The 27,868-nt window shown below is 36.1% G+C and overlaps 1 protein-coding gene across 1 annotated transcript; it reads right to left on the reverse strand.

Annotated features, from left to right (window-relative positions):
- Positions 1–943: 943 nt before the first annotated feature.
- Positions 944–26,537, reverse strand: CYCJ18 (cyclin J18). The gene is made up of 9 exons (XM_028241062.2): positions 26,226–26,537; positions 26,008–26,084; positions 10,681–10,774; positions 10,500–10,598; positions 10,399–10,416; positions 10,238–10,308; positions 9,987–10,113; positions 9,829–9,889; positions 944–1,195 (listed from the first exon to the last, which is right to left on the reverse strand). Exons 1-9 carry the CDS (start codon positions 26,289–26,291, stop codon positions 1,104–1,106), a joined length of 705 nt encoding a protein of 234 aa, XP_028096863.1. The 5' UTR covers positions 26,292–26,537; the 3' UTR covers positions 944–1,103.
- Between the last annotated feature and the right edge of the window lie 1,331 nt (positions 26,538–27,868).

Below are 27,868 nucleotides of genomic sequence, written 5' to 3' on the forward strand. Positions count from 1 at the left end.
TCAGTGCTGCACTCTTTATTAAAGTTGAAACGTATCCACTACTATACTATCACTTCTTCAAAACTATTTATATGTAATTGGTATTATATGTATTAATTGATATATTAATTAATATATTAATATATATTATAATAATATTATTGACTACATTTATTATATAAATTATAAATATTCAAAACTTCTAAAAGTATATTATATTAGTACATTAATTAATAGTGCATATAATATTATTCTTTATATATTGTTTGATTTATTCAAATAAAATAGAATGAAATTGAGTAATAATGAATAATAATAATTCTATTTGTAACATTTTTATTATATTTTAAAAAAATTAAAAGTGAAAATAGACATTATGATAAAATGATCATTCTATTCTATTTCAATTCGTTGAACCAAACACACCATGAGTATCTCCCAATGTTGAATTGTTAAAATGACATCAAAATCAAAATTTGAAATGCTCTAAAAAAAATTTCTTTTGAAAAAAAAAAGAAAAAAAAAAGTGAAAGGGAAATAGGGGAAGGATAGTTACATTCACAACAGTCATATTTGAATCCAAATTTCAAACTTAATAAAGGAGCATCTTAACTGCTACGTCAACCCCATGATCTTCCAAATTTGATATGTTAAAGTACTACAAATGTTAAAATTTAATACGGTAATGATACATCCCACTAAAAGTGATGCTCTAAAGCACCACTAATGAATTGGCAAGCACTTTAAATAAATAAATAAATAAAAAAAAACAAGACACAAGCAGTGGACCCCGTCCACTGCCACATCACTAGTGATGCTTTTAGAGCACCACTTCTAGTGGTCTCAAGCATTATTAAATTTAATAACCCTACTCCACTGGGGTAAATTTTTTATTTTTAATTTTATAATTTCATTCACAAAATAATCAAATACAATTTGTAAGCCCCATCAAGAGAGAAAAGACTTCTACCAAAATTTGCCAATTTACCAAACTTTTTGCACAAAGTAAAGCAATGTCAAATTTTATGAGATCTAATAGAAACTGCATTGAAACTCATTCTTTGTCAAACTTATTATATAGCTATATGGCAGATGATTTATAGCAACTACAATGAAAGCAGCTCTTACACCACAGAAGAGGGCTGAAATACATGCTGAAGAATGTCTCTGACAATTTCTATAATATCCTCTTCTTTGCATGAGGTTACAAACTTCACTGCAAATACAAAAACAAAAGGATCTTCAATTACTACTATCAACATTTATGCATGTGGGGATAGACAGACCTCCCACATCTCAATTATGTGCTTTGATTCTTGAAAGGAAGACTACTCATCATTGCTCTCTCTTTATTTACATATTTAAAGGTAATATTAAATTAGTACCATATAAAATAAATAAGGATAAATTTTACTCACCTCCCTTAAAGTTTGAAAAAAATACAATTAGCCCCACACTTTTGATATAATTACACGGACCACCTATTTAGTAAGATTAAAATGACTAAAACTAATGTGGATGATAGGTAAACACTGAAATAAACAAAGATAAATATACATTTGAGTAGAAAATATATGACAATATCATTTTTTCAATCATACAATTACTAATGAAAAAAACTTAATTGTTATGTCAATTAAAATCTTAAGAGAGATCAGTATAATTATGTTAAAAATGTAAGATTAACTATATTTTTTTTCTAAGGTGAGTGTGATTTATCCTTTTAAAATAAATAAATAGAAAGTTCAACATCAGGCTAAATTTGATGACCAAGATGCTTCATACAGTTGAAATATATGTATCTAGTTTAATGAGACCCAAAAGACTTGTTTACACTGAATTAATAAGAAACCTTGTTTCTAGAGACAAAAAAACAAGAGGCAGAACTTGCATGTGACCTGTGTGTACAAAAAGTTAGGCCCCAAATGACTCCTGTATCTCTTGTGACCAAAGATGGAACCATTGACAGCACCAAAATTTCTAAAACCTACTTATTATTTTAATATCAATTTAAAATATTTTCAAATTATATAGATTTATCCCAATTTTATTTTTTTTTAAATTTAATAACCATCATTTAAGAATTTCTTCTGAAACTAAAAAATTCTAGTCATATTATAATTTAAGGTCTATTTTTTTTTTTTTTTACATATTCGACCTTGTAATTGGAATTCCGGGTACATTCTTTTATGTGATAAGTTGGCTGACTTCACTTTCAAATTACTTACCACAAAACCAAAAAAAAAAAAAACCTTAACTTTCAAAGCATATGCCTGAAGTTAACATTATCAGTAGGTTCTTTAAGCGCAATCACCTATCCAAATACCCTTTTTTTCTCTTATATATTTCCATGAATTTATAGACAATGGACCTCTTTGGTGTAATTTTTACAGGTAAAAAATGCACTAAACATTTTAATACAAATTTTCAAAAATAAAAATAAAAGTAGCTCTATAAACTACAACAAATATCCTATTGTAAAGTTCTCTAATCACACTCCACTTTGGCCATCTTGTTATAATTAAACCTTGTTGGAAACTTCAGCTCGTATAAATACTGTATTGGTGCAATAGGTCGTATCTATTCCTAATACAGTAGAGAACAGAAGTCAAAGCTCCAAAGGTATCAATTGGAGTTGAGAGAGAAAGAGAGCTGGCGTTTGGTGAAGCCATTGATCGCAAGGAAAATGATAAGAGAATAGGAAGGACCCAAGTATTAAGAGGTAGGTAGATAGAATTATTAACATAAACATACACACATAAGAACAACATCAAAATCATTTCTCTTTTAAAGATTTGGGATTGGAAGATTACTAAATGCAGCAAATGGTGGGTCGAATTGGGAACCCCCATGACCAATTAATCATAGTCAAGGTCAGCAATTGCCACGCTCACTAGATGCTTTTTTGATAAGGATAGGCAGACAATACAGCCAGCCTGTGAAGAGAGAGAGAGAGAGAGAGAGAGAGAGAGAGGGGAATAAATACAACTCCTATCCTACCCCAAGTAACCCCAACACATTCCCTAGCTTAGCAATTAGTGTTGAATTCACACGTGTGGCTTGAGACCTATTTGACACACAATTTTATCATAACTCATCACCACTAGACATTGATGTATTATGACCACTAGATACAGCTGGTGGAAAAGGGTACAGGGCCCTCTATACACAAAATTCCAAAATCTTGTAGGATGTTGTAGCATCCTTAACATATTTAATCCAATAAGTCTAGGGCATTGTGATACCAACCTAACCCTTGTATGATAGGTTGGAAGTTCAAACCTTGTTAGAGGCGAGGTTGAATAGAATAGTTTCATTAATCTCTATCGGTATCACCTATCACCTGTTGTTGCAGGTTTATTCACCTCCATTACTTGGCGGGTCCTCTTCTCCATACCCGTCACACAAATGATTCTTAAAGTATGTATTCTGTTATATTTTACTTCTTCATTTTTTAATTGTTCTACTTTGGTCTTCTAAGTATGCGATTTACTACATTTTACTCTCTAGCATTAACACCAAGGTTCTGAAAAGCGGTTGCGGTGGCGCGGTTGCGGTTGCGGGGTGTAAAGGCCGTAGTGTAACGGTTGCGGTAACCGGAACCGTGAATTTTTTTATTTTTCGCACAATTTGAAAAAAACTTATCGATACACATATTTTTTTTCCATGATCATATTTATTGGGTTAAAAATAAATATTGATCAATTTTTGTAAATTTTTAAGTATGATCCAATATATTTGATATTTTTAAATCACTATAAACTGAGTTTTTTACATTTTATTTTAATAATTAATGACTTTATATTATACAAAAAATCAGTCACTAACTATTATATATAAGATAAACAATAACAAAAGTAAGGGAATAAATAAGTGCCTAAATATATATATATATATATATATATATATAAATATACATATTTTCAACAAGCCAAATAAATAATGACCACAATTATTATTATTATTATTTTCAAACAATATATAGATGGACACATACAAACAAAATGGTTGAGTGATAGCAGCTGAATAGAATAACATAGGTCTTACAGCTTCAACAAATCAATAACATATTCTTTATCTTCCCTCTTCTCTCTCTCTATCTCTTGCTCTTCCATTTTCTCTCTTATCTTCCCTCTTCTCTCTATCTCTCTTCCCCCATTTTCAGTTTTTTTTTTGTGTGTTTTTTTGAAAGAAACAGTTTGGAACCGTTACGTAATGGTGCGTAACAGGCCGTTACGGCTGTTACGGCGCTGTTACAACCGCCATGGCAGCCGCTACGGCCGACACACCTGTGAATCTCAATCACACTGCAAAAGCGGCCGTAACGGGTGGCGGTAACCGCCAAAACCGTTACGTAACGGCGTTACGTAACGGTTGCGACCGCTTTTTAAAACCTTGATTAACACTATTCAAAATCAATAATAAGGTGAGATATTTTCATAATTTAAATAAAAATAAAAGAATAGAAAAGAAAAGTAAGATGTAACATAATTAAAAGTGCATCCTTTGAAAACTAAACTAAAATAAAATGCATATTTTAATGACCAAAATGCATACTTTTAGAACATATGTACATTCGTTTATTTTGATTTATTGTGGCTTCTTGTAAAATTTCAAAAATAACCCTTCGGTTGTTATTGATTTTGAATAGCACCTGACATTAGGGACTAACAGTGCAATAAATCACATGTTTTGGAAACTTGAAGTATACTTATGCTATCAAAAAAAAATTAAGAAAAAAAAGCCCCTCATTGAGGAGAAGTTATTTAGTGGTTTTAAGAGTAGTAGTCCACACTATTTAATGTATGACACTTGTCTAGTTGTCTTGTAAAAGTCAACATAACAGTAGTGGACACCAGTCTTTCAACTAATAAAAAAACAAAATAGGGCACCATATAAATTTATCCCAGAACTACAATATAATTTTTCCTCAAAGAGAAACCCTAAATCGGATTTATCATTGGGAGGTCCATGAAATCACCTTCAATCACATCTTAAGAGAAAAGAGCATATAATCAAAGTCCTGGTTGAGAGAGAAACCCTAAATCAGGTTTATTAGTGCGAGGTCCATGAAATCAACTTCAATCACATCTTAAGATGGTTCAACTTCAGCTATTAGCTGGAACATCATTTTACGAGCCAATTCTTTATGCATCGGAAGGGTAGTTATGAAAAGTCTAATAATTGGCATAAAGGTATGGTTCTTTTTCCCTTCTACTTCATTCTACTATTTAATGCCTATTTCAAAAGCAAAGCTTAATAAATTAATTAATAGAGACTGCTACAATTCCCTAGCAATAAACCTAACCATAATCCATTTATTGAAACTCAAAATGAAATGAATTTTGATTTCTTCCTGTATGTTAATTTCTTCCGATGTTTTGTAAGTTAATGCAAATAAGAGAATGTGCTCAATTGTATCATCATTTTTTATACTTGACTATATTAAAAAAGAATGTGTAGCTAATGATAATGTCATTCCCTTTTTGTATTGGTAAAAAATTATAAATAACTTACCCAAAAAAATATTAATAATCCAACAAAATATATTATTTCACGTTTGGCTAACAAAATTAAAATTCAGACTAATAATCTATCCGAACATGTTATCTCCAATGAGAGATTACTGAATAACAAGAAAGGGGTTAAATACAAAATGGAGATGGACAAAAGGTTCGGATTAATTAACTAGATTATAAAATTGATACAATTTTGTTAATCACTCTTTATAATCTTAGGTCAAAACAAACATAGGACAAGATACAAAGGCCTAGTTTGGCATCACTTATAAGTTAACTTTTATGATTATAACTTTTTAAATTATTAGCTTAAAAAAATTTAAATAAATTATAAATCTGTTTGGTATAACTGTTCATAATATATATATATAATAAAATAAAATAAAAAACTGAAACTATTGGTTAAATAAGCTGTCAGACAGTGGTTTTTTTTTTTTTTTTTTTTTTTGGTTTTTGTGCGCCCGTGCAAATATCTAAGATGCCTTGAAAAGTTACAATTATGACTAAAGAAAAGAGCAATGGTAGAGGGCCCAAATTCTGTGGCTCAAATGTGGCTCAAATGGCCAAAACGACATCGTTTTGAGTACAAAACAACATCAAAATGGCCAAAACGACGTCGTTTTAGCCATTTGAGCCACATTTGAGCCACAAAATTAGGGCCCCCAAACATTTTTCTAAAGAAAATGAACTATTTTGCCCATACATATTTAAGAGTTTTAAACATTCTAAAAAAGTTACAAATTATAACTAAAGAAAATCTCACATTTTTTTGGCCAACTAAGCTGAAAAAAATAATCTAAAATTACAACTAAACATCATTATTCAACTTATTTTAATCAAATAAACTAAATAAATTAACTTATAAATACTACCATACAAGGCCAAAATTCAAAAAATTGATAACCCACACTATCAGTCTTAAGAATATTAATCAAATCTATCCAAATAAACATGGCCATAACCCTATGAAGTCATTTTAATAATTAACAATTGCCATGTTCACTCCACTAGAGGACCCTCAACCACCCTATTAGAAAAAAATTCCAAAGACACAATTATCAAGTGAGATTTGTGGGCTCAAATCAATGCCCAAGAACAAGGGGCATCAGTCCAAGAAAGAAAAATGGCCAGCAAAGACTTTGAAAAATTTTACCCACTTTGGCAGTGAGAGAATCACCTTTCCATTGACTTGGTACCATCAGTGAACAAATACATCTGATCTGAGATGCAATATACTGTTCGTACAAACAATATAATCTACAGTGACGTCCTTGATGTAGGCCCACTGATGAGAGGATCTGATATGGCCGGTGGTCAATATATCAACCTTATCCATACACCTTTTTATTCAATTGGTAATGCTTTTCTTTTTTGTTTTCATTTTTTTTTTTTAACTTGAAACAATAATTTATTAGATATATTATTCTCATTTTAGAAAAAGTGAAATTGATTTTAAAAAATGAAAAATAACATTTTTTTAATATTTGTTTTCAAAATAAATTTTTACTCTCCTCTCTCCCTCCCTCTGGCCACCACCCCACTACTGCCACCAGCTACCTGACTATCAACATCATTGGCTATTGGACGGCTAATGACTAGTTTCGACTCCAACCACACTCCAACAAACTCCAAGTGCCTTCCAACGATTTATCGATCACTGCCTGTTCTGCCACCACTACTGTGAGCTATCACATCCATCACCATCCACCGCTAACCATCATCTCTAACAACATATCAATATGGTTCTTTATTTATTTTCATTTATTTTAAAACATTTTTATACACATTTAAATTGTATTTAGATCATTGATTTGAATAAGAATTTAGAAGAAAAAAATTATATAAAATGTGACTATATTTTGTTCACTTATTACCCACACTTTTCCTATCATTTTTCAACTCTACCTAAATTGATAATACAAACACACTTAAAATTTTGTTTTTTACCCGAAAAGAAAAATGAAGACTTGATTCGCGTAATTTTGAAGAAAAAAAAAAGCCGACAATGTTATGAAATGACACCAAAGAGTCATGTCAAATAAAAAATGCTCCATAGCTTTAATTACAGTGCCACAAAGACCACGAGGCATATTACAGTGCCGCAAAGACCACGAGAGGCATGAATTGTCATTAAACTTTTGTCCCTATGGGCTGGTTAACATCACCGATCATACCAAAGGCCTATCTTCTGCTACTTATCCACAACCCACCCGACAACAAAGGAAGCCCTTTCAGCCCAGACCTATGTCAAATGCATCAGTGGACTCATACCATGAAAAAAGCTGAAAGTCAACGAGGCACTTACGGGTCAGTCTTGTTGTCCAAACTTATCAAACTTAATTATCTCTAAAGCATAGTTTGGGAAGTTGGTTTTGGTGGGTTAGGGGCTAAAATAGTCACAAAAAAAAAATAAACTATTTTAGACACAAAAAACAAAACATCAAATCCAACTCATAATCATTACACTACTCTCTCACAAAAAAAATTAAAAAACCCTTCCCAAACCAGACTTTTTAGCCTCAGACTAAAATAACCAAAAAGTCAAAAAGCTAAAAAGTCAACCCACTTCCCAAACGGAGGCTAAGGCCTCGTTTGGGAACATGTTAATTTAGTAACTTTTTGGCTATTTTGCTAAAATATGAGCTAAAAAAAACTAATATGTTTAGGATAACTTTTTAACTTTTTACGAAAAGATGTGCAAAAAGTAGAGAGAAAAGAGAATCTTTGACTATTTGGTATAAGTTGTTGGCTTTTTGATTAATTTAGTAACTTTTTGACTTTTTTGCTAAAAAGTTCAATTGTCAAACGAGGCCTAAGTCTTTTTATTTTTTCACCTATCAACATCCATAAAATATCCTTCCTTCACCTTCATCTCCATTATCAACGCTATTATGACTCTCCTCCCCTGCCAGCAATCACATCCGGCTGTCGGTGATCATATCCGATGACTCCTCCAACGATAGTTTCTGACAACATTTTTTCAGCCTTTTTTTGAACAAAAATAGCATCTATCTCCACCACATCAGCATTGGCACCACCTCCACCACTCACTCTCGCACAATCACTCATATCTACATACACAGCCTCACTATCATTTACTTATATACTTATTCATTCACATAAGCACAACTACACACAGACATATACACAGAGAAGGTGACATAGACTAATTTAATAAATTTATCAGAAACACATATAGTGAAATTACAAACGACAAATTTGATTAATTTACTCTTACTAATGTTCACTCACTCACTTACAAGAACTCACCTTGCTCTCCCACACACAAGGGGAGGAAAAAAAAGAAACAAAAAAAGGAGAAACGGATAAATTTATCACTGAAAAATAAATCTAAATCTGATTTGCAATAAATCTAGTTTGAGAGAGAGAGAAAGAGAGGAGCGAGATCAAGAAAATCACCATTGTTCATGTCATTTATAGTCGATTTCCAAAAAATAGCACCACCATGGAACACGGTAAATTTCAAAAAATGAGAGTACATGTGGATACGACAAAGAGTAATTATATATTTTTATAGGTACTCAGCCAAATGTCCAATTTTGAAATTTTTTGGACAATAGCTCCAAAGTCTATTATTTTAAGGTCATAAAAACAAAAACAAATTGAAAGACTATATTACTCCTACTACCTATTGTCTATTTGTCCATCCCCTTTGGGGACTTCTATTTTGGCTAAAACATCCAATAACCAATAACCAATAAGACAAAATGATACACCTTACAAATCAATCAATCACTTTTTATCTTACAACCATCTATTCAACTACAAAAAATTCACAAAGCATCAAAAACACAACTTGTTTTCATTTCATAAAATAGCCAAAAAGCAAACTAAAATAGCCAAGTCCTCAAACGAGGCCTAATATGGTGACGTGTCCCTAACATGTCCAAGTGGAGAAAAAATAATTTTTAAAAATAGGACACGTGGCATGTCCAATATGTATCCCGGCATGTCTAAGACACAAATATGGCAACTAAGTTGAAGTGTCCGTGCATCATAACCCAAAAGCCAAATCTGTCTATTCATAATCATCTGAAACTTCCTATTGTTTTTGCTAGACTGCTGTCTTTTACACCGTGAAAAATCTAAGCTATACAAAAGCCTCAAGTAAATCACTTTTCTGTAATACAGATTTAGTTGGTGGCTAGTAGGTTTCTAATCAGAATAGAACGGAACATAATGATTGGTATTAGTGTTTCTGACTGTGCATAACATCTTATTTTTTTGGTATAACCATAGAAACACAAAATGATAACTGTAGATCAAATAGAAGAGACGACCGGAGAAATTTCGAGTACAGAAATATTACCCCAAGGAAGAACAGGAAATTCCCATCTCTGTTTTGGAACTGTGATAACATATGAAGCAACCTGCAAAAGATCCAAAACTATTACAAAGTAAAAAGACATAGCAAGTGCAACATTTCTGAATTATTAAATTAGAAATAAGAAATGTAAATGCACATGCCAGTATTGATGCAGCAAGATATTTGGGAGAATTATAAAGAGCTGATGTCTGATCCTTCTCATAGAGAAGATCCATGATGTCCATGCATGCTTCAAAGTTTACAAGTTTCCCAACCGTTGCAATTCCCCTAAACTCATATAAGACAGAAAAGACAGAATTCGTGACCCATTAGAATAAACAGTAAACTAATCTAAACCCTAACCATATGATTGCCAACATATTTTATAATGACGACACAACAAAAAACTCACTTGAACTGAATGAAAAGCTCCTCAAGGAATATAAAAGCAATATTAGATGTACCAATCTCAAAATCCAATACCTTCCAAGAAGAAGAGAAAGAGTAGAAAAACATCTCAGTTGAAGCTGACAAATGCAACCATCCACTATAGTTCTATTCTATGGGATTTACCTGCATTAAGACCACCTCCTGCAGAATATCTTCATTAACCACAACAATGGAAAATATAGAGCTGAAGTTTTTTTTAAAGGAGTTACAGAAATTTAGCTTACTGCTTCCAAGAAATCACGAGTTGTAAAATGTTGCTCCTTAATCATCTTGTCTCCCAAAGATTTCAAACATTTTACAGATAGGGGATGAGAATCATGCATCTGCAACCCATTAATTTAGTAAGAAATACAAGACTACACCCTAATGATGAAAGCTTATGATAAACAAGGTATGATAACCTACTTTGCTTGAGATCCATATAGAAACAAGGGCAAATAATTGCAGGTTGCTCTCCCTCATGGGATGTAAAAGCCAGTTTTCCATATCATTGCTATGTCTGAATCATTGCAAGTACAAGTTAATGGTCACAAATTTGTAGTAATAAAGACATGAAACAAACTTTTTTTTTCCAGCTAGAAAAGTATAAAACAAAATCTTCCACTCATAGACAATCAATTAGCATACTTAAATTCTGGTACAAAAGCATTCTCAACATTTCTGAATTATAATCCTCATAGCATACAAAGTGTGTATCAGGCTCTTATACCTAACTCAGTGACAAAACCTTTGCTGAGTTTAGCATGTTCGAGTTTTTTACATGTTTTTCAAATTCTATAGTTTGTTCATTCTATGATTGGTCGACTCAAACACTAAAAATAATAACTATTGACAGGTAAGGCAGAGGGACATTGAATACAATTTCTAAATCTCAATTCTCGTATTTTCAATAGATAAACCTTTGGATTGATTTAGTTCAGATTTTTCAATGATGAACTTGAGTCTTGTTTCCCCCTGTAAATAATACCATCATATTTGTATAAGTTCACATATTTATAGATTCATTGGTCCCTCAAAGAGATTAGTGTGTGTAGAATTATTGGAAGATTTAATTAGTTTGATGATCTGTAAGCATTGTTAGTGGCTAAGATTGAGGAAATCTATAGCTAACAGATCATGATTTGGCCCCACGATTTTAGGGGATTCTACTAGTCTGTTACCAAATCTGTAGATAAGAGTTTCCTGTTTTATTGCTTTCTGTTTTAGATAAGTTTGATTCCATTCTATGTAAGTTGTAAATATCCCTACAAATTAGATGAGTATTATCATCTATAAAAGGGGGAATGTAATCCTTTATTTGATATAGTGGAATATTAAGTTTCTCTTCCAAAGCGACATGGTATCAGAGCATTCTCTAAACCCTAATTGCCTCATATGACCAAATACGGCAGAAGTGACTCAACTGCTTTCGTTTCCCAAATCACCTCCAATCAAGAAGCCATGGCTTCCAGCAACAGTAGTGCAGATAGTAACCTCATGCCCATTACAGGACACAAACTGAATGGGAACAACTATCTCCAATGGTCCCATTCCGTAATGATGTTCATATGCGGAAAGGGAAAAGACGATTATCTCAACGGAGTTGCTGCCAAACCAAGCAAGGATGATGAGAAGTTCAAAATCTGGAATTCTGAAAATAACATAGTCATGTCTTGGCTCATTAATTCCATGACAAATGACATTGGAGAAAATTTTCTTCTCTATGGAACAGCAAAGGAGATTTGGGAAGCTGCCAAGGAAATGTATTCTAACAATGAGAATACATTTGAATTGTTCGAGGTGGAAAGTGTTCTCCATGACTTCTGCCAAGGAGATTTAATGGTGACTCAGTACTTCAACACACTCAACCGCTACTGGCAACAGCTGGACTTGTTCGAGGAGCACAATTGGACCTGTCCTGACGATGGAATCAGGTATAGACAGATTATTGAACGGAAAAGAATATACAAATTTCTGATTGGATTAAATAAGAATCTCAACGAAGTACGAGGGAGAATCTTAGGATCCAAACCACTGCTGAATATCCGGGAAGCATTTTCAGAAGTTCATAGAGTGGAGAGTCGAAAGAAGATCATGATGGGCTCTCAAGAATCTGTGACAGATCCTGAGAGCTCAACCCTTGCAGTTAGAGGAAATCCATACAACAACAATGACAACAGACCAAAGAAAGGACAGCCATAGTGTGATCATTGCCGACGTTCTGGTCACACCAAGGACACCTGCTGGAAAATCCATGGCAAACCTGCAGATTGGAAGCCTTCCCGATTTGCCAATGACGGAGAAAGACGGGGCAATCTCGTCTCAGTGGATGAAAAACCATCAACCGAACCCACTCCCTTCAGCAAGGAACAACTAGAAGTATTACAGAAACTGTTCAGCCAATCATTGCCTGCCCTTGCCCCCACTGTGGTTGGTACCGGTTCCTTGGCACACAAAGGTAATTTCTTAAGCGCTCTCAATGTTAAAAAGGAGAAGCTAAGTCCATGGATTATAGACTCGGGAGCATCAGATCATATGACTAGAGATGAGAAGATTTTTTCTACTTATAGTCCATGTTATAAAAATTTAACTGTCAGGATAGCCGATGGTTCACTCTCAAAGGTGGCTGGTACAGGTTCTGTTAGAGTTTCAAAAAACATCACACTTGCCTCAGTTCTTCTTGTGCCAAATTTAAATTGCAATTTACTATCCATTAGTAAACTCACTCGGGATCTCAATTGTGTTACTAAATTTGACTCAAATCTGTGTGAATTTCAAGTCTTGGACTCGGGGAAGATGATTGGCAGTGCTAAGATGTGTTCGGGGCTCTATCTTCTCAAGTTTAATGATCCTTTTCAAGGAGCAACTCACCAATCTGATTGTTCAGTGTCCAATAGTCCTAGTTCTTTTTTTGTTAGTCGTTCTAATCATGATAGTGCAATTATGTTGTGGCACTATAGGTTAGGTCATCCAAATTTCTTGTATCTTGAGAAGTTGTTTCCTTTACTATTCTATAATAAAAATCCAAATGCGTTTCAGTGTGAGATTTGTCAATTTTCTAAACATGTTCGTAACTCTTATCCCAATCAATCCTACAAAGCATCCCAACCCTTTTCAATGATTCACAGTGATGTATGGGGTCCATCTAGAATCAAGAGTGTTACTAGTTCTAGCTGGTTTATTTCCTTTATTGATGATCACACTAGACTTACATGGGTCTTCCTCATGAAAGAAAAATCAAAGGCAGGTTAGATTTTCAAAAACTTCAACACCATGATCCAAACACAATTCCAAGAAAAAATTCAGATTTTGAAAACTGACAATGCCAAAGAATATTTCAAATCCATCCTTAATGATTATCTCTTGAGTCACGGTATAGTTCACCAAAGTTCCTGCGTGAACACTCCTCAACAAAATGGAATTGCCGAAAGAAAAAACAGGCATCTTCTAAATGTTGCACGCTCCCTTACGTTCTCTACCCATGTACCAAAATTTTTCTGGGGTGAAGCCATCCTCACTGCGGCATATCTCATAAACAGGATGGCATCTCGTATACTCAACTTTCAAACTCCCTGTCAAATCCTACTTCAGTCCCTTCCCAATACCCGTCTCATCTCCACTATCCCCTTCAAAGTTTTTGGGTGCTCAACTTTTGTTCATGTCCATCAACAACACAGGGATAAACTTGATCCTAGAGCCCTTAAGTGTATTTTTCTTGGGTACTCTCCAACTCAAAAGGGATATAAGTGCTACTCACCGGTCACTAAACAGTACTATCACTCCATGGATGTCACCTTTTTTGAGTACCAGCCTTATTATCCCAAATCTGATATTCAGGGGGAGCCTAATTTTACCCAGGAATACCAGCTTTGGGATATTGAAGAATCATCTCACCTCTCTCCTAATTTTGACCAATTTCGCCCATCGCTGAATCCTGAATCCATTCCTCTTCAACATCTCTTCCTAGAAACTCCTTCTCAAGATCAAACCAACAATCTGCCTGTCCCTACTAATCCACCTCAAAATCTGGACACTATTCAATCAACAAAGAATGATGAGTTGATTACCTACTCACGGAGGAGAAGGAACCAAAAGGAGATGGAACAACAAGCATCTCTTGAGCAAGCCCAAGAATCTGATCCAAGTCCTAGATCAAGTGAAGATCCATCAAGTAACTCTAATCCCGAGACTTCACATAGTGAGTTAACTAATTATGATAAAGATATTCCTATTGCTGTGAGAAAAGGTGTAAGATCATGCACAAAACACCCTATATACACATTTGTGTCATATGAAGGACTGTCACCGAAGTTCAAATCATTTGTTGCCAACCTCGACAACATTCAGGTTCCCAATAACATACAAGAAGCCCTTGGCTCACCTGAGTGGAAATTAGCAGTGTATGAAGAAATACATGCACTTGAATGGAACCTGGGAAATCTCAGAATTACCAACTGGAAAACGTCAAATAGGTTGCAAATGGATGTTCACAGTCAAATATAATGAAGATGGGAGTATTAATCAATTCAAGGCACGGCTGGTTGCAAAGGGATTCACCCAATCATATGGAATCGACTATGAGGAGACATTTGCCCCTGTAGCCAAGTTAAACACAGTTTGGGTTCTACTATCTTTTGCTGCAAATCTTGATTGGCCTCTTCATCAACTAGACGTCAAGAATGCCCTCATAAATGGAGACCTAGCTGAAGAAGTTTACATGGAAATTCCTCCAAGATTTGAGACACAAACTATACGCAACAAAGTTTGTAAACTTAGAAGATCTCTATATGGGCTCAGGCAATCTCCAAGAGCCTAGTTTGAGAGATTCACAAAGCCAGCTAAGAGGCATAGCTATTCTCAATGTCAGACGGATCATACTCTATTTGTTAAACACTCTCCTGCAAGAAAACTTGTTGTCCTCATTGTATACGTGGATGACATAATTCTAACAGGAGATTATGAGGAGGAAATCTGCACTATCCAAAGTCTTTTAGCTACAGAATTTGAAATCAAGGACCTTCGGAATCTCAAATACTTCCTAGGCATGGAAATCGCAAGGTCAAGAAAGGGAATCTCTGTCTCCCAAAGAAAATATGTCCTGGATCTCTTAAAAGAGACTGAAATGCTCGGATGTAAGCCGGCTGATACTCCTATGGATTCAACAACCAAACTAGGAACTAAGGAAAATTGTGCACTAGTGGATAAAGGCAAATATCAAAGACTAGTTGGTAAACTTATATACCTGTCTCACACCAGACCAGATATTGATTTTTCTGTTAGCATGGTAAGTCAATTCATGAATAATCCAAATGAAGAACACATAGAGGCAGTGTATAGAATCCTAAGATACCTAAAACTAACACCAGGTAAAGGATTATTTTTTGAGAAGTGTTAGAATTTACCATCACCTACCACCACTACCACCTCACCTACTCCACTAAACCTAACCCACTACACCACTACCACCTCACCTACTCCACTAAACCTAACCCACTACACCACTATCACCATTCACTACACACCATCCACTACACCTACATCTATATAAGGAACCATTTGTAATAGATAGAAAATCAATTAATATCAATCAATAATACATATATTTTTACATGGTATCAGAGCAAGGTTGATAACCTAGTAATTCCGCTTCACCGGCGGGTGGCAGCCTCACTTTGGCCGCCCGCCGGACCTCAACCTATTCCGTTTATTTTCTACACATACCTTCCCATCATTACCCAAATACTTTCAGACTATGTCTCCATTGTGAGTCTTGAGAGCCTTGACAGCTTGACCCCTTGATACACCTACCTGTGTCATCACCAAATCAATGTCACGTGGCTCCACCCCAGTCTCGTCAATCTCTTTCTCTTTCTCATCCACTTGTGCTCCAGCAGCAGCAGCAGAAATGTCTGACTTTTCAGCAATTCCCAGGCCCTCAATACAAGCTCCTGATTGTTAACAGTACCATCTGTTTCAGCAATTATCATCTGAATTGCATTGCTGAGAGCTCCATAAGCTTCATCAGCATTGCCAGATGGGCTAGCATCAGCAGAAGTTTGATCGGTTTGGCAGCCACTAATCAAAATGCCATTTTCAGGGAGTGCCCGCTTGCTTGCTCCTGCATAAACCTCTTGCTTGCTGGCCACTTCTGTTTCAAGCACAGGTTTTGCATAGCTTTCATCATTTTCATCAAGCTTTTGCTTCAGGAACTCCTGAGCCAGATTTCCAGCCGGCCTCCAGTCCCCACTTCTCTTAATTATTTTAATCTGAGTTGTGGGTGGTTTCGTAGTAAACCGTGGGCTGGTTTTGAGGTTTGGTTGAGTGTACCATTCAAGTCTTTGTAGAGCTGGCTACTGCAGGAGGGGTTGTTTGGTTCTTGTGCAGTTTTTTTTTTGGTTCGGCACATGGTAGTAGCATGGAGGGAAACTCAAAAATTGGGTTAAGTTTTGATATGATTGACAGCGTGGTTCAAAGTTTATGCACATGGGCTGGTTTGTTTTTTTTATATATATATATATATATATGAGTTTCTTATATTTATATATTATGTATGTGTTTTCAAACACATGGGCCCACAGTTGCTAGTGTCTCCAAGAGGTTATTTATTGTTTTGTTTTAAACTTGAGCCGATTAGCACGTGGGGCAGATCAATATGGTGGCTGGTTTTCTACATTGGTGGACTGAATTTCAGTTTTGTCTGCCATACAATACACACACAGCTGTATGATTCTTTTCCTTATTCTCCACCCACACAGCCCAACACTCTCTCCTCACTTTGCATCCACCGCCCAAACTTTTTTTTTTATAAAATTTATGGTGCACTCCTTGTTCCCCACTTTCGTTATTGTATATATATATTTTTTAATATATGTTTCATTATTCAAATCTATTTTTATTATTTCTTTCTTTATTTTTCTTTCACATTATTTTTAATCTTTTTTCAATTCCATTCATACCCATATAGCTTTGCACACCAAACCATCTTTTATTCTTTTCACCGATCACAATTTTACATCATAAAAAAAAAATAATAATAAAAAAAAAAATAAATAAAAATAAATAAATAAAAAAAAACCACCAACACAACAACCACACCCACAGTGGGATTTTTTCTCTACTCTGCCGCCGGTCTTTTCTTCTTGCCTCCGTCCTGGGCGGCCCTTGACGGTGTAGCCTCCGTGCTTCCTAGACCACCAAGCAAGTTGCCTCCTCCCTGCTCCTCCACTACAGCATATGGTGGACCTCCAAATCGGAACATCACGGTGGCCTTCCGCTTCAGCTCCTTATTTTCTGCTTTCAGCACACTTATCTCTGCTCGCGCATCCTTATACATGCGTTGGAGCAAAGCCAGTTGGGCGTTTAAATGCTGCACCTCATTTGTCCTACTCTGCAGCCGGTTTGACAAATTTGTGACAGCCGTCATCGTCTCCACACAGGACTTCAGAGTATACTGATTGTGTTAAAATCCACCTACTCTCCACCTACTTCACCCACTTAAACCTACTCCACTAAACCTAACCCACTACACCACTACCACCTCCACTTCACCTACTCCTCACCTACTACACACTCACCCTCTCCTATATATAGGAATCATTGTAACCATAATATAACACATCAATCTCAATCAATAATACAATCATTTCTCTTTATACATTAAATTTCTACATGGTATCAGAGCAAGGTTAAGAGTTTAGTATTTTTGTTCGCGTCACCGGCGGGCGGCAACCTCGCCTTGGCCGCCCGCCGGACCTCAACCTAGTCCGCCGGTCCTCAACCTAGTCCGCCGGTCCTCAACCTATTCCGCTGTCATCTCTAGCAATACATATAGCTTCCAGTTCGCCGCCACCAGAGGCGACTTCTCTACATACAAAGATCAACACAGTCATAACACCACCAGCGGTTTCCAAACCAAGGGAAAGTGGGGTAACATCCAACAACAAGAGGTCCTGAACCTTCTCATTACCCTCGCCACTCAAGATAGCAGCTTGGACAAAAGCACCATAAGCAACAGTCCTTCCCATTGAAGAAGTCCTGCAATAGCTGCTGGACCTTGGGAATCCTGGTAGATCCACCAACAAGAACAACATCGTGAACAGTCCTTCCCATTGAAGAAGTCCTGCAATAGCTGCTGGACCTTGGGAATCCTGGTAGATCCACCAACAAGAACAACATCGTGAACAGTGCTCTTGTCCATCTTAGCATCTCTCAAACACTTCTCAACTGGTTCCATACACTTTCTGAAGAGATCCATGTTGAGCTCCTCAAATCTGGCACGGGTAATGGGGGAGTAAAAGTCAACACCCTCATAAAGGGAATCGATTTCAATGGTGGTCTGGGCGGTGGATGAGAGAGTCCTCTTCGGGTGCATGGATTTAATTATGCTAATGCATATGCTCCACCCACTGATTTTATATTTTATTTTATCACATACCCATCATGTACCCCACTCTCTCTCTCTCATCTTTCCACTTTCAAACCCACAATCCTTGTTTTAATCAACCCACTCCCTCACTTTCTTTAAACCCCTCTTTCCCTCACATGGGCTTGTCCCCTCTCTCTCCTCCGTTTGATTTCAAACTCCATTATTTTTTATTTATTTTCTCCAAACCACTTTCCTTATTTTTCCCCATCTTTCATTTTGATTTCAAATATATTTTTATTATTTCTTTCTTTATTTTTCTTTCACATTATTCTTAATCTTTTTCAAATTCCATTCATACCATATAGCTTTGCACACCAAACCATATTTTATTCATCTTAGGGATCAACCCCGATCACAATTTTACACCAAAAAAAAAAAAAAAAAAAAAAAAAAAAAAAAAAAAAAGAAACCACACAAGATCACCATCACAACAACAACAGATTTGTTTTCTTTTCTGCAGACGGCCACCCACCGACCTACTCTGCAGCCGGTCTCTTCTTTTTGCCTCTGTCATGGGCGGCCCTTGACGGTGCTGCCTCCGTGTTTCCCACTCCACTGGGCATGATCACTACTCCCTGCTCCTCCACTGCAGCATATGGTGGCCCTCCAAATCGGAACATCACGGTGGCCTTCCGCTTCAGTTCCTTATTTTCCGCCTTCAGCACACTTATCTCTGCTCGCGCATCCTTATACATGCGTTGGAGCAGAGCCAGTTGGGAATTTAACTGTTGCACCTCATTAGTCCTACTCTGCAGCCGGTTCGACAGGTTTGTGACCGCCGTCATGCTTTCCACACATACCTTCAAAGTATACTGATTGGCCTCCACATCCGACAGCACTGCCATTCTTTGCTCCACAGACCGCATCGGAAAGTTCAACGGAGTATACCCAGCGGTGTTTGGTTGAGGTTCCAGTGCCACCACACCAGTTCTTTCTCTCGTTGACTCGTTGAGGTCGGGAAAGAGGGTGAGCAGTCCACGGGAAGACGAGGACGAGGCCATTTTTCTGGGCACCAGAGTGTTACAGCGTATTACAGAGTTTCTCTCTCAACACAACAGTGTTACAGCCTCTCTCTCTCAGCACAACGAAGAGTTTTACAGAGGATTTCGCAGTTTTTTTGCTTCTGCCTCGGCCTCAGGCTCTGTCATGGTTAAATAGCCGAGGCAGCCACGCGCATCGCGCGCCTCTTGCCACCAGCCGACAAACGGGCACGCAAGCCAAGGCGCCCACGTGCCTCGCCATCATGTCCGGCACACCTTTTGATGACTTGGGCACGCCTTTTGAAAGATTGGGCACACCTTTTGAGGGTGCGACTTTTTAAGGGTCCGACAAGACTCTGTAAACTGTCCCGACATTGATTCCGATTAGCTCCTTTATGAGTCCGACAAGACTCTGTAAACTGTCCCGACATAGATTCCGGTTAGTTTCTACAAGGGTCCGACAAGACTCTGTAAACTGTCCCGACATTGATTCCGGTTAGTTTCTACAAGGGTCCGACAAGACTCTGTAAACTGTCCCGACATTGATTCCGGTTAGCTCCTTCATGGGTCCGACAAGACTTTGTAAACTGTCCCGACATTGATTCCGGTTAGTTTCTACAAGGGTCCAGCAAGACTCCGTAAACTGTCACAACAACTGTCACAACATTGTCCGCTACAACGGTCCGACATGACCCCATAAACTGTCTTCTATATCGGTCTGACACCGCCATCCAGTGTCCTCTACACCGTTATGACACCCCCATACAGTGTCCTCTCTCCAAACTCAAGTTGGTTAGTTCCTATCCCCCTTGAGTTTGCGGGGGGCTGTTAAAATCCACCTACTCTCCACCTACTTCACCCACTTAAACCTACTCCACTAAACCTAACCCACTACACCACTACCACCTCCACTTCACCTACTCCTCACCTACTACACACTCACCCTCTCCTATATATAGGAATCATTGTAACCATAATATAACACATCAATCTCAATCAATAATACAATCATTTCTCTTTATACATTAAATTTCTACAGATTGGCCTCAATATCAGTTTGCACCGCCATTTTTTGCTCCACCGACCGCATCGGAAAGTTCAACGGAGCAAACACAGAGGTGTTTGGTTGAGGTTCACTGGCCACCGCACTAGTTATTTCTCTTGTGGACTCGTTCAGTTCTGGAAAGAGCGTGAGCAGACCACGGGAAGAGGAGGCCATGTTCTGGGTAGCTGGACGGGAAGAAGAGGCCATGTTGCTGAGTGTTTCAGAGACGGGTTGGTTACAGCGTCTTACAGAGTTTCTCTCTCAGCAAAGGAAGAGTTTTTTCAAAGGTTTCTCTCAGTTTTTTTGTCTCAACTTCTGCCTCAGCCTCAGACTTCGCTTTGGTTTATAAAGACAGAGACGACGAGGCCGACACGCGCTCTGTCAATCACGTGCATCGCCGCGTGTCAGGCGCTCCTTTTGATGGCGCGACGCTTTCTGTCGGGCACGTCTTTTGATGAAGTGGGCGCGCCTTTTGATGGCACACCTTTTTATGGATTGGGCACGCCTTTTGATGGCACGCCTTTTTGAAAAATTGGGCACACCTTTTGAGGGTGCGACTTTTTAGGGGTCCGACAAGACTCTGTAAACTGTCCCGACATTGATTCCGGTTAGCTCCTTTATGGGTCCGACAAGACTCTGTAAACTGTCCCGACATAGATTCCGGTTAGTTTCTACAAGGGTCCGACAAGACTCTGTAAACTGTCCCGACATTAATTCCGGTTAGCTCCTTTATGGGTCCGACAAGACTCTGTAAACTGTCCCGACATTGATTCCGGTTAGTTTCTACAAAGGTCCAACAAGACTCCGTAAACTGTCACAACTACTGTCACAACATTGTCTTCTACACCGGTCCGACATGACCCAAATAAACTGTCTTCTACAACGGTCCGACATGACCCAAATAAACTGTCTTCTACAGCGGTCCGACATGACCCAAATAAACTGTCTTCTACACCGGTCCGACATGACCCAAATAAACTGTCTTCTACAACGGTCCGACATGACCCCGTAAACTGTCTTCTACACCGGTCCGACATGACCCAAATAAACTGTCTTCTACAGCGGTCCGACATGACCCAAATAAACTGTCTTCTACAACGGTCCGACATGACCCCATAAACTGTCTTCTACATCGGTCTGACACAACCATCCAGTGTCCTCTACAACGTTATGACACCACCATACAGTGTCTTCACCAACGGTCTGACACGACCATACAGTGTCTCCTATCCTTTTTTATTTTTATGTATTTTCTTGTTTTGTTCCTCTCTTCAAACTCAAGTTGGTTAGTTTCTATCCTCCTTGAGTTTGCGGGGGGCTGTTAGAATTTACCATCACCTACCACCACTACCACCTCACCTACTCCACTAAACCTAACCCACTACACCACTACCACCTCACCTACTCCACTAAACCTAACCCACTACACCACTATCACCATCCACTACACACCATCCACTACACCTACATCTATATAAGGAACCATTTGTAATAGATAGAAAATCAATTAATATCAATCAATAATACATACACACCATCCACTACACCTACATCTATATAAGGAACCATTTGTAATAGATAGAAAATCAATTAATATCAATCAATAATACATATATTTTTACAAGAAGAATCAAAGAAGAGATATTGAAGTATTCAGTGATGCAGATTGGGCAGGATCAGTACAAGACCGAAGACCTACTTCAGGGTATTGCACATATGTGTAGGGTAACCTTGTTACATGGCGAAGTAAGAAGTAATCGATGGTGTCTAAGAGCAGTGCAGATGCTGAATTCAGGGCAATGGCACATGGCATTTGTGAGGGAATATGGTTACGAAGGTTGCTAAAGGAATTAAAAATTTCAGATGAAGAAACTATGAAAATGTTTTGTGATAATCAGTCAGCAATCAGCATTGCCAAGAACCCAGTACAACATGATAGAACAAAACACGTGAAGATTGATCGACATTTCATAAAGGAGAAGATAGAAGAAGGGACAATCAAGATGATGTACGTGCCCACATGTCTGACATTCTTACCAAGGTCCTACCGAGAAAGACGTTTGATGATCTGAGTTCCAAGCTGGGGTTAATAAATATTTACCGCCTAGCTTGAGGGGGAGTGTAGAATTATTGGAAGATTTAATTAGTTTGATGATCTGTCAACATTGTTAGTGGCTAAGATTGAGGAAATCTATAGCTAACAGATCATGATTTGGTCCCACGATTTTAGGGGATTCTAGTAGTCTGTTACCAAATCTGTAGATAAGAGTTTCCTGTTATATTGCTTTCTGTTTTAGATAAGTTTGATTCCATTCTAGGTAAGTTGTAAATATCCCTATAAATTAGATGAGTATTATCATCTATAAAAGGGGCAATGTAATCCCCTTCATTTGATATAGTGGAATATTAAGTTTCTCTTCCAAAGCAACAGTGTGTTCCACTAAGATTAAGAGTATGGGCATGTCCTTTAGTCATCCCTTCCTCTATGCAATAATTCAACGCATAGACTGGAAAGTTTTTAGAAACAATTCTTTTTTTAACTTATGGGCATAAACTTGGTTACAAACTTAAAGGGCATTCAACTTATGCTATGACAATAATGTTGCATGGCAAGTATGTGAAAACACAAGGAAATAGCCTTTATAGTCATGCAAGAGTCACATAATTACAAAAATCAGTTAAATTTTTTGAAAGATAAACAAATATTGAATCATAGCTCAATAATAATTAACCAAGTAAAGATTGCTGGAATGATTTTAAATTTGCTGGTGACCTCCATTTTGGTAACTGGGTATCAATGCAGCATTTTAAAAAACTATCAAACCCAAGTATAATTCAAAAGCATTTGACAGTAAATGAAAGGAAGCCAAGTGGCCAAATTAATAGATGAAGCCAAGTGACCAAAGAGAGAACTTTTGTATAAATCATCAAGCATTAACATTATGCAACTTAGCCACCAGGATTCGGTGAAGGAAACACTAGTTCTTGCATTGGTCATTCTCGTGATGATGAGCAAGAAAGCAATAACATAGCAAAATTTTAGCTGAGTAACCCAAATTGTCATTGTGTAACAAAGGATTTAAACGAATACATGTATTTATATTTCTTGACATTAAATTATAATTTTTAGAGCTATTTCAAACTTTCAACCTCAAAAATAACAGCCATTTTCTAACCTTGAGATGTATTTGAATAAAATTATATGATTTTAAGAAAAGGTTCATTGAATATGCTATATTAAATTATATAATTTGCATGTATTTCCAGTGTATCATGTCCTTCATTTTCTAAAATTGTCATATCTGCATCATGTTTTTGTCATGTTATGTACTAGAGCTAATTAGATCAACTCAAAGTTGAATGCAAATTATAGATTCAATTCAATTCAAGTACTAGTGCTAAATTAGATCAAATCAAAGTTTCACTCAATTGTGTACTTTATTTTATATTTTTTTCCGTCTTTGCTCAAGGGAAATACAGTTGCATCACGATTGAAGGTTTGTCACAATGGGCCGTAACATAGGTGGTTTTTACACTGCAAGAGAGATAAGAAGTGGCCAAGGGGTGCTATTTGTGGATATTTGAGTTGAAACTTGGTATAAATGGTGCTAGAGGTGTTGGTGATAGTCTAATAGAGATGGTGGTAATGGTTTGAGGGTGTCAGACTTAGTGGTGGTAAATTAGGAATTAAGTAATGATTGTGGTTGTTTGGTGAGTGCTCGAATGGTGACAAAGACCATGATGGTGGATTATTTCAGTAGAAGCTATGAAGCACTAATACTTCTAAATAGGTGCCCATTGCCGTGTTGGACAAGTATGTGACATAAACAAGGCAGCAACATGTACGGGTCACGCCACATGGCATGTACCTTTTAATTTTTAAAAAATTTTAAATTTTTTGTGGAAAAAGTAGGGACAAATAGGTGTTATTTTAATATTTTAAGAGAACCGCTATTCTCACTCCACTTTACTCCAAATACACTTCGTCCTTATTATATATAGTTATATTAATACCTTTGGAATTTTGATTTTTTCAAGAGGTGTATTTTGTGTGAAAGGATATTAATATAACTATGTATAAAAAAGACAGAGAAAGGAGTGTATTTGGAGCAAAATGGAGTGCTATGAAGCACGGATACTTCAAATAGGGTGAAATATCCGTATCGTATCCGTATCAAATACCGATACTCCTTTGATACTCGCAGATACGTATCAGATACTTATTAAAAGTATCGGATACTTCTTAATTAATTTTTTATTAATTTTGGAGTATCGAATGCTTAATTTTGAAATATCAAATATTCCAAGTCACGTTTTACTTGTTTTACAAAATTAGAATTGTAGAATTTCTTACATAGTATTATAATATAATATAGTTGTAAGGACAAATATAAAAATATTTTTCTAATACTTTGTTTAGTTCTTTGATAAGAAGAACATAGTTACTTAAATAATAGGTTTTGTCAAATTGATGTATCCTAATTGTTTCATGCATGTCTCCTTTAAGTACATAGAAAATAAGAATTAACAACAGAATATAACAATAGTAAAATTAAATATCAATAAACAAAACAAACAAGTAAACTTGAATACAATATTTTTTACTAGTGCTACAGGGAAAAGTACAGAAACAAGTTGTGGATTATTATATTATTGTAATATAAACATAAATGAAATATTTGCAAGACGTATTGAAATTTTAAAAGGTAAACAAGCTACTAGTTTAAATTAATACCTAATTTTTAAGGGTTAGTATTTTGCATTATAAATTACAGTGTAGTTTCTCAACGTTCTTTAGTTTATGTGTAACTCACTACTAATAATTTTAAAAAATATATTTTTCACCAACGTATCCTAGCCATATATGTATCTTATTTTTTTAGGTTTTGTCGTATGGCCGTATCCGTATCATATCTATATCCATGCTTCCTAGGTGAGTGGAAATAGCGGCTTCTATTTTAAAGTTAATTTCAAGAGTCATATTATAATATTTGAAAACATGATAGTTAAAATTTAAATTTATATGATTCATATCAAACCATTGACAATGCAACACAGATATATAGCTCCAGTTGTGAAGTTGAGAGACTGAAATCTAAACATCACTAGAGCCTAACACAAATCCAGTCTCTGCTAATTTAAATTTAGTTTGTTTTTATGTTAAATAAGTGTTAGTTTTTCATTAATTTTGGTTATAGCCAAAAAAGAGTAAAACAAATCACATATCAGCCTTCATATCCACAAATTATTGAAATTCAACACTAAACTGTGTCCAATAATGGAAAAAAAAAAAAAAAACTGACTTGGAGAGAGAATGGCAGAATCGATCAGCAAAGAGTGAAAATGCGGAGTACTTGACGATCGGACGAACTTGAAGTTCCTGTAGTTGGAACCAAAGCATTTTTAAAATAAAAAATAAAAACTAGAAAGAAATGAATGAGAACGAACAGAGGGGCTATGTTAGGGTTAGTTTTGAGGGATTTAGTGAGAAAGAAGAATTGAAGAGGAAGATACTACTTACATGAGCGGAGTGGATGAGGAACTCCAACAATCGAAGTCGGACACCTGAACACAACTCACTGCTCATCTCTCTCTCTCTCTCTTTGAAATCTCAGGGGGTTTAGAAAAAATTAAAACATATAAATCTGCGATGCTGGGGGCCTGGCTTCTTTGGAGGGAATTTTGAAAAGGAAAGTCTGGGGACCCAGACTTGCCTCCAAAATTTTCTTGCTGCGTGATTACGTGGTAGGAATTAATTTGTATTGTGTGGGATTTATGTTAGGTTTGTGTCATGTATAGTGGAGATTAATTTCTTAGGCTTCGTGTGGAAAGTAAAGTTTGGGGATTTTGTTTTTTTGTTTTTCTTTTGTTTTTTTGTTTTTTTTTTTTTTACTATTTTAGTTTAAAAAAATAAAATAAATTTTTTAATTCAATAATATAAAATATCATATATAACTCATAATCATTACATTCTTACTCTCACAAAAAAATTTAAAAAGCTAAAAAACTTTTCAAACGAGATTTTTTAACCCCAAATTAAAATAGTAAAATCAAAAATCAAAAAGTCAACTCACGTTCCAAATGAACCTTAGTAATTTTTAGATTCATAAGAATGGGTTTGTGCCAAAGCACTTATGATGAGTTGGTATATAGGTGCGGAGAGGAGATATTAAAGATTCTAGTTGTTGGAGTAATGACAACCTTTTAAGTGGTATATTAACTTTAAATTAACAAATCTAACTACTTAAAATGTTGAAATAAAAAATAAAAAATTTACTGTATTTGGTTGTGATTTTTTAAACATAATTTTTTTAAAAATTTATACAACTTGTTTGATTATTCTGAAAAATGAGTTCCGTTTTCAAAAAATGATATTTTTAGGATTTGATTCTTCACGTGACGTGAATAAGCTAGGCATTAGTACAGTCTACTCATGTACACCTCATAGCCTCTGCCTTGCCCGTTTATTACCTTTACCAAACCTTTTTCGCAGTTGGCTTCTGTTGATATGCCAAGGTCGGTAACACCGGAGCAACGACAACGGCCACCAACGAAGATGCTATTCAGGTGTGGTCGATTTGAGCTAAGGGTGATAAAGATCAGACGATGAAGAGGTTAGTCATTTGGATTGTGGTTCATTATGTTTTCATTTCATCTCCATTTCCCCTTTCGATTTTGATTTTCATTCTTCTTAATAATTTGTAAGAAATGAAATTTTGGCCAACAAAATTGTTCTTTGTGGTAGCAGTTAGACCAAAATCAGACTTGAATCACGAAATTGAAGTTTGTGGGTTAACCTAAAACTGATGTGGTTTGAGTTATACACCAAATCCCTAGTTTAATCTGAAAATCCCTTTCAGTATAGAAATCAGTCCGCTGCTTTGATTTCGGAAATTAATTTCATCATTTGAAACCAAAAGAAATTTATGAAGCTACTGGTAACTGGTTTCGATTTCCGAATGTAAGTTCCACATTTCGCACATACTAAGCACAGATTTTCTACTTTTCATTTAGAAAATTAACTTCATCATATTCCAATGTGGTCACAGTTTCCCCTTTCCCGACTGTGGTTTCAAAATCGCTATTTAAGTCCTCCATTTTCAAATTAAAGCAAAAAAAAAAATTGGGTACGTTCTTCGGGTTTGGTGTATAAATCTAGGACTT

Source organism: Camellia sinensis, chromosome 11, assembly GCF_055761805.1.
Source record: "Camellia sinensis isolate YWXY chromosome 11, ASM5576180v1, whole genome shotgun sequence".
Taxonomy (NCBI): Eukaryota; Viridiplantae; Streptophyta; class Magnoliopsida; order Ericales; family Theaceae; genus Camellia; species Camellia sinensis.

Bases quoted from the DNA above. Each gene is read 5' to 3' on its own strand.
- CYCJ18 (XM_028241062.2), bottom strand. From the start codon at position 26,291: ATGAGCAGTGAGTTGTGTTCAGGTGTCCGACTTCGATTGTTGGAGTTC. The intron at 9,890-9,986 runs GCATGTGCATTT...GATCTTTTGCAG, and splicing joins ATCTTGCTGCATCAATACTG to GTTGCTTCATATGTTATCAC. The intron at 1,196-9,828 runs GTAATATTTCTG...TTGTATTTGCAG, and splicing joins ATTTCCTGTTCTTCCTTGGG to TGAAGTTTGTAACCTCATGC.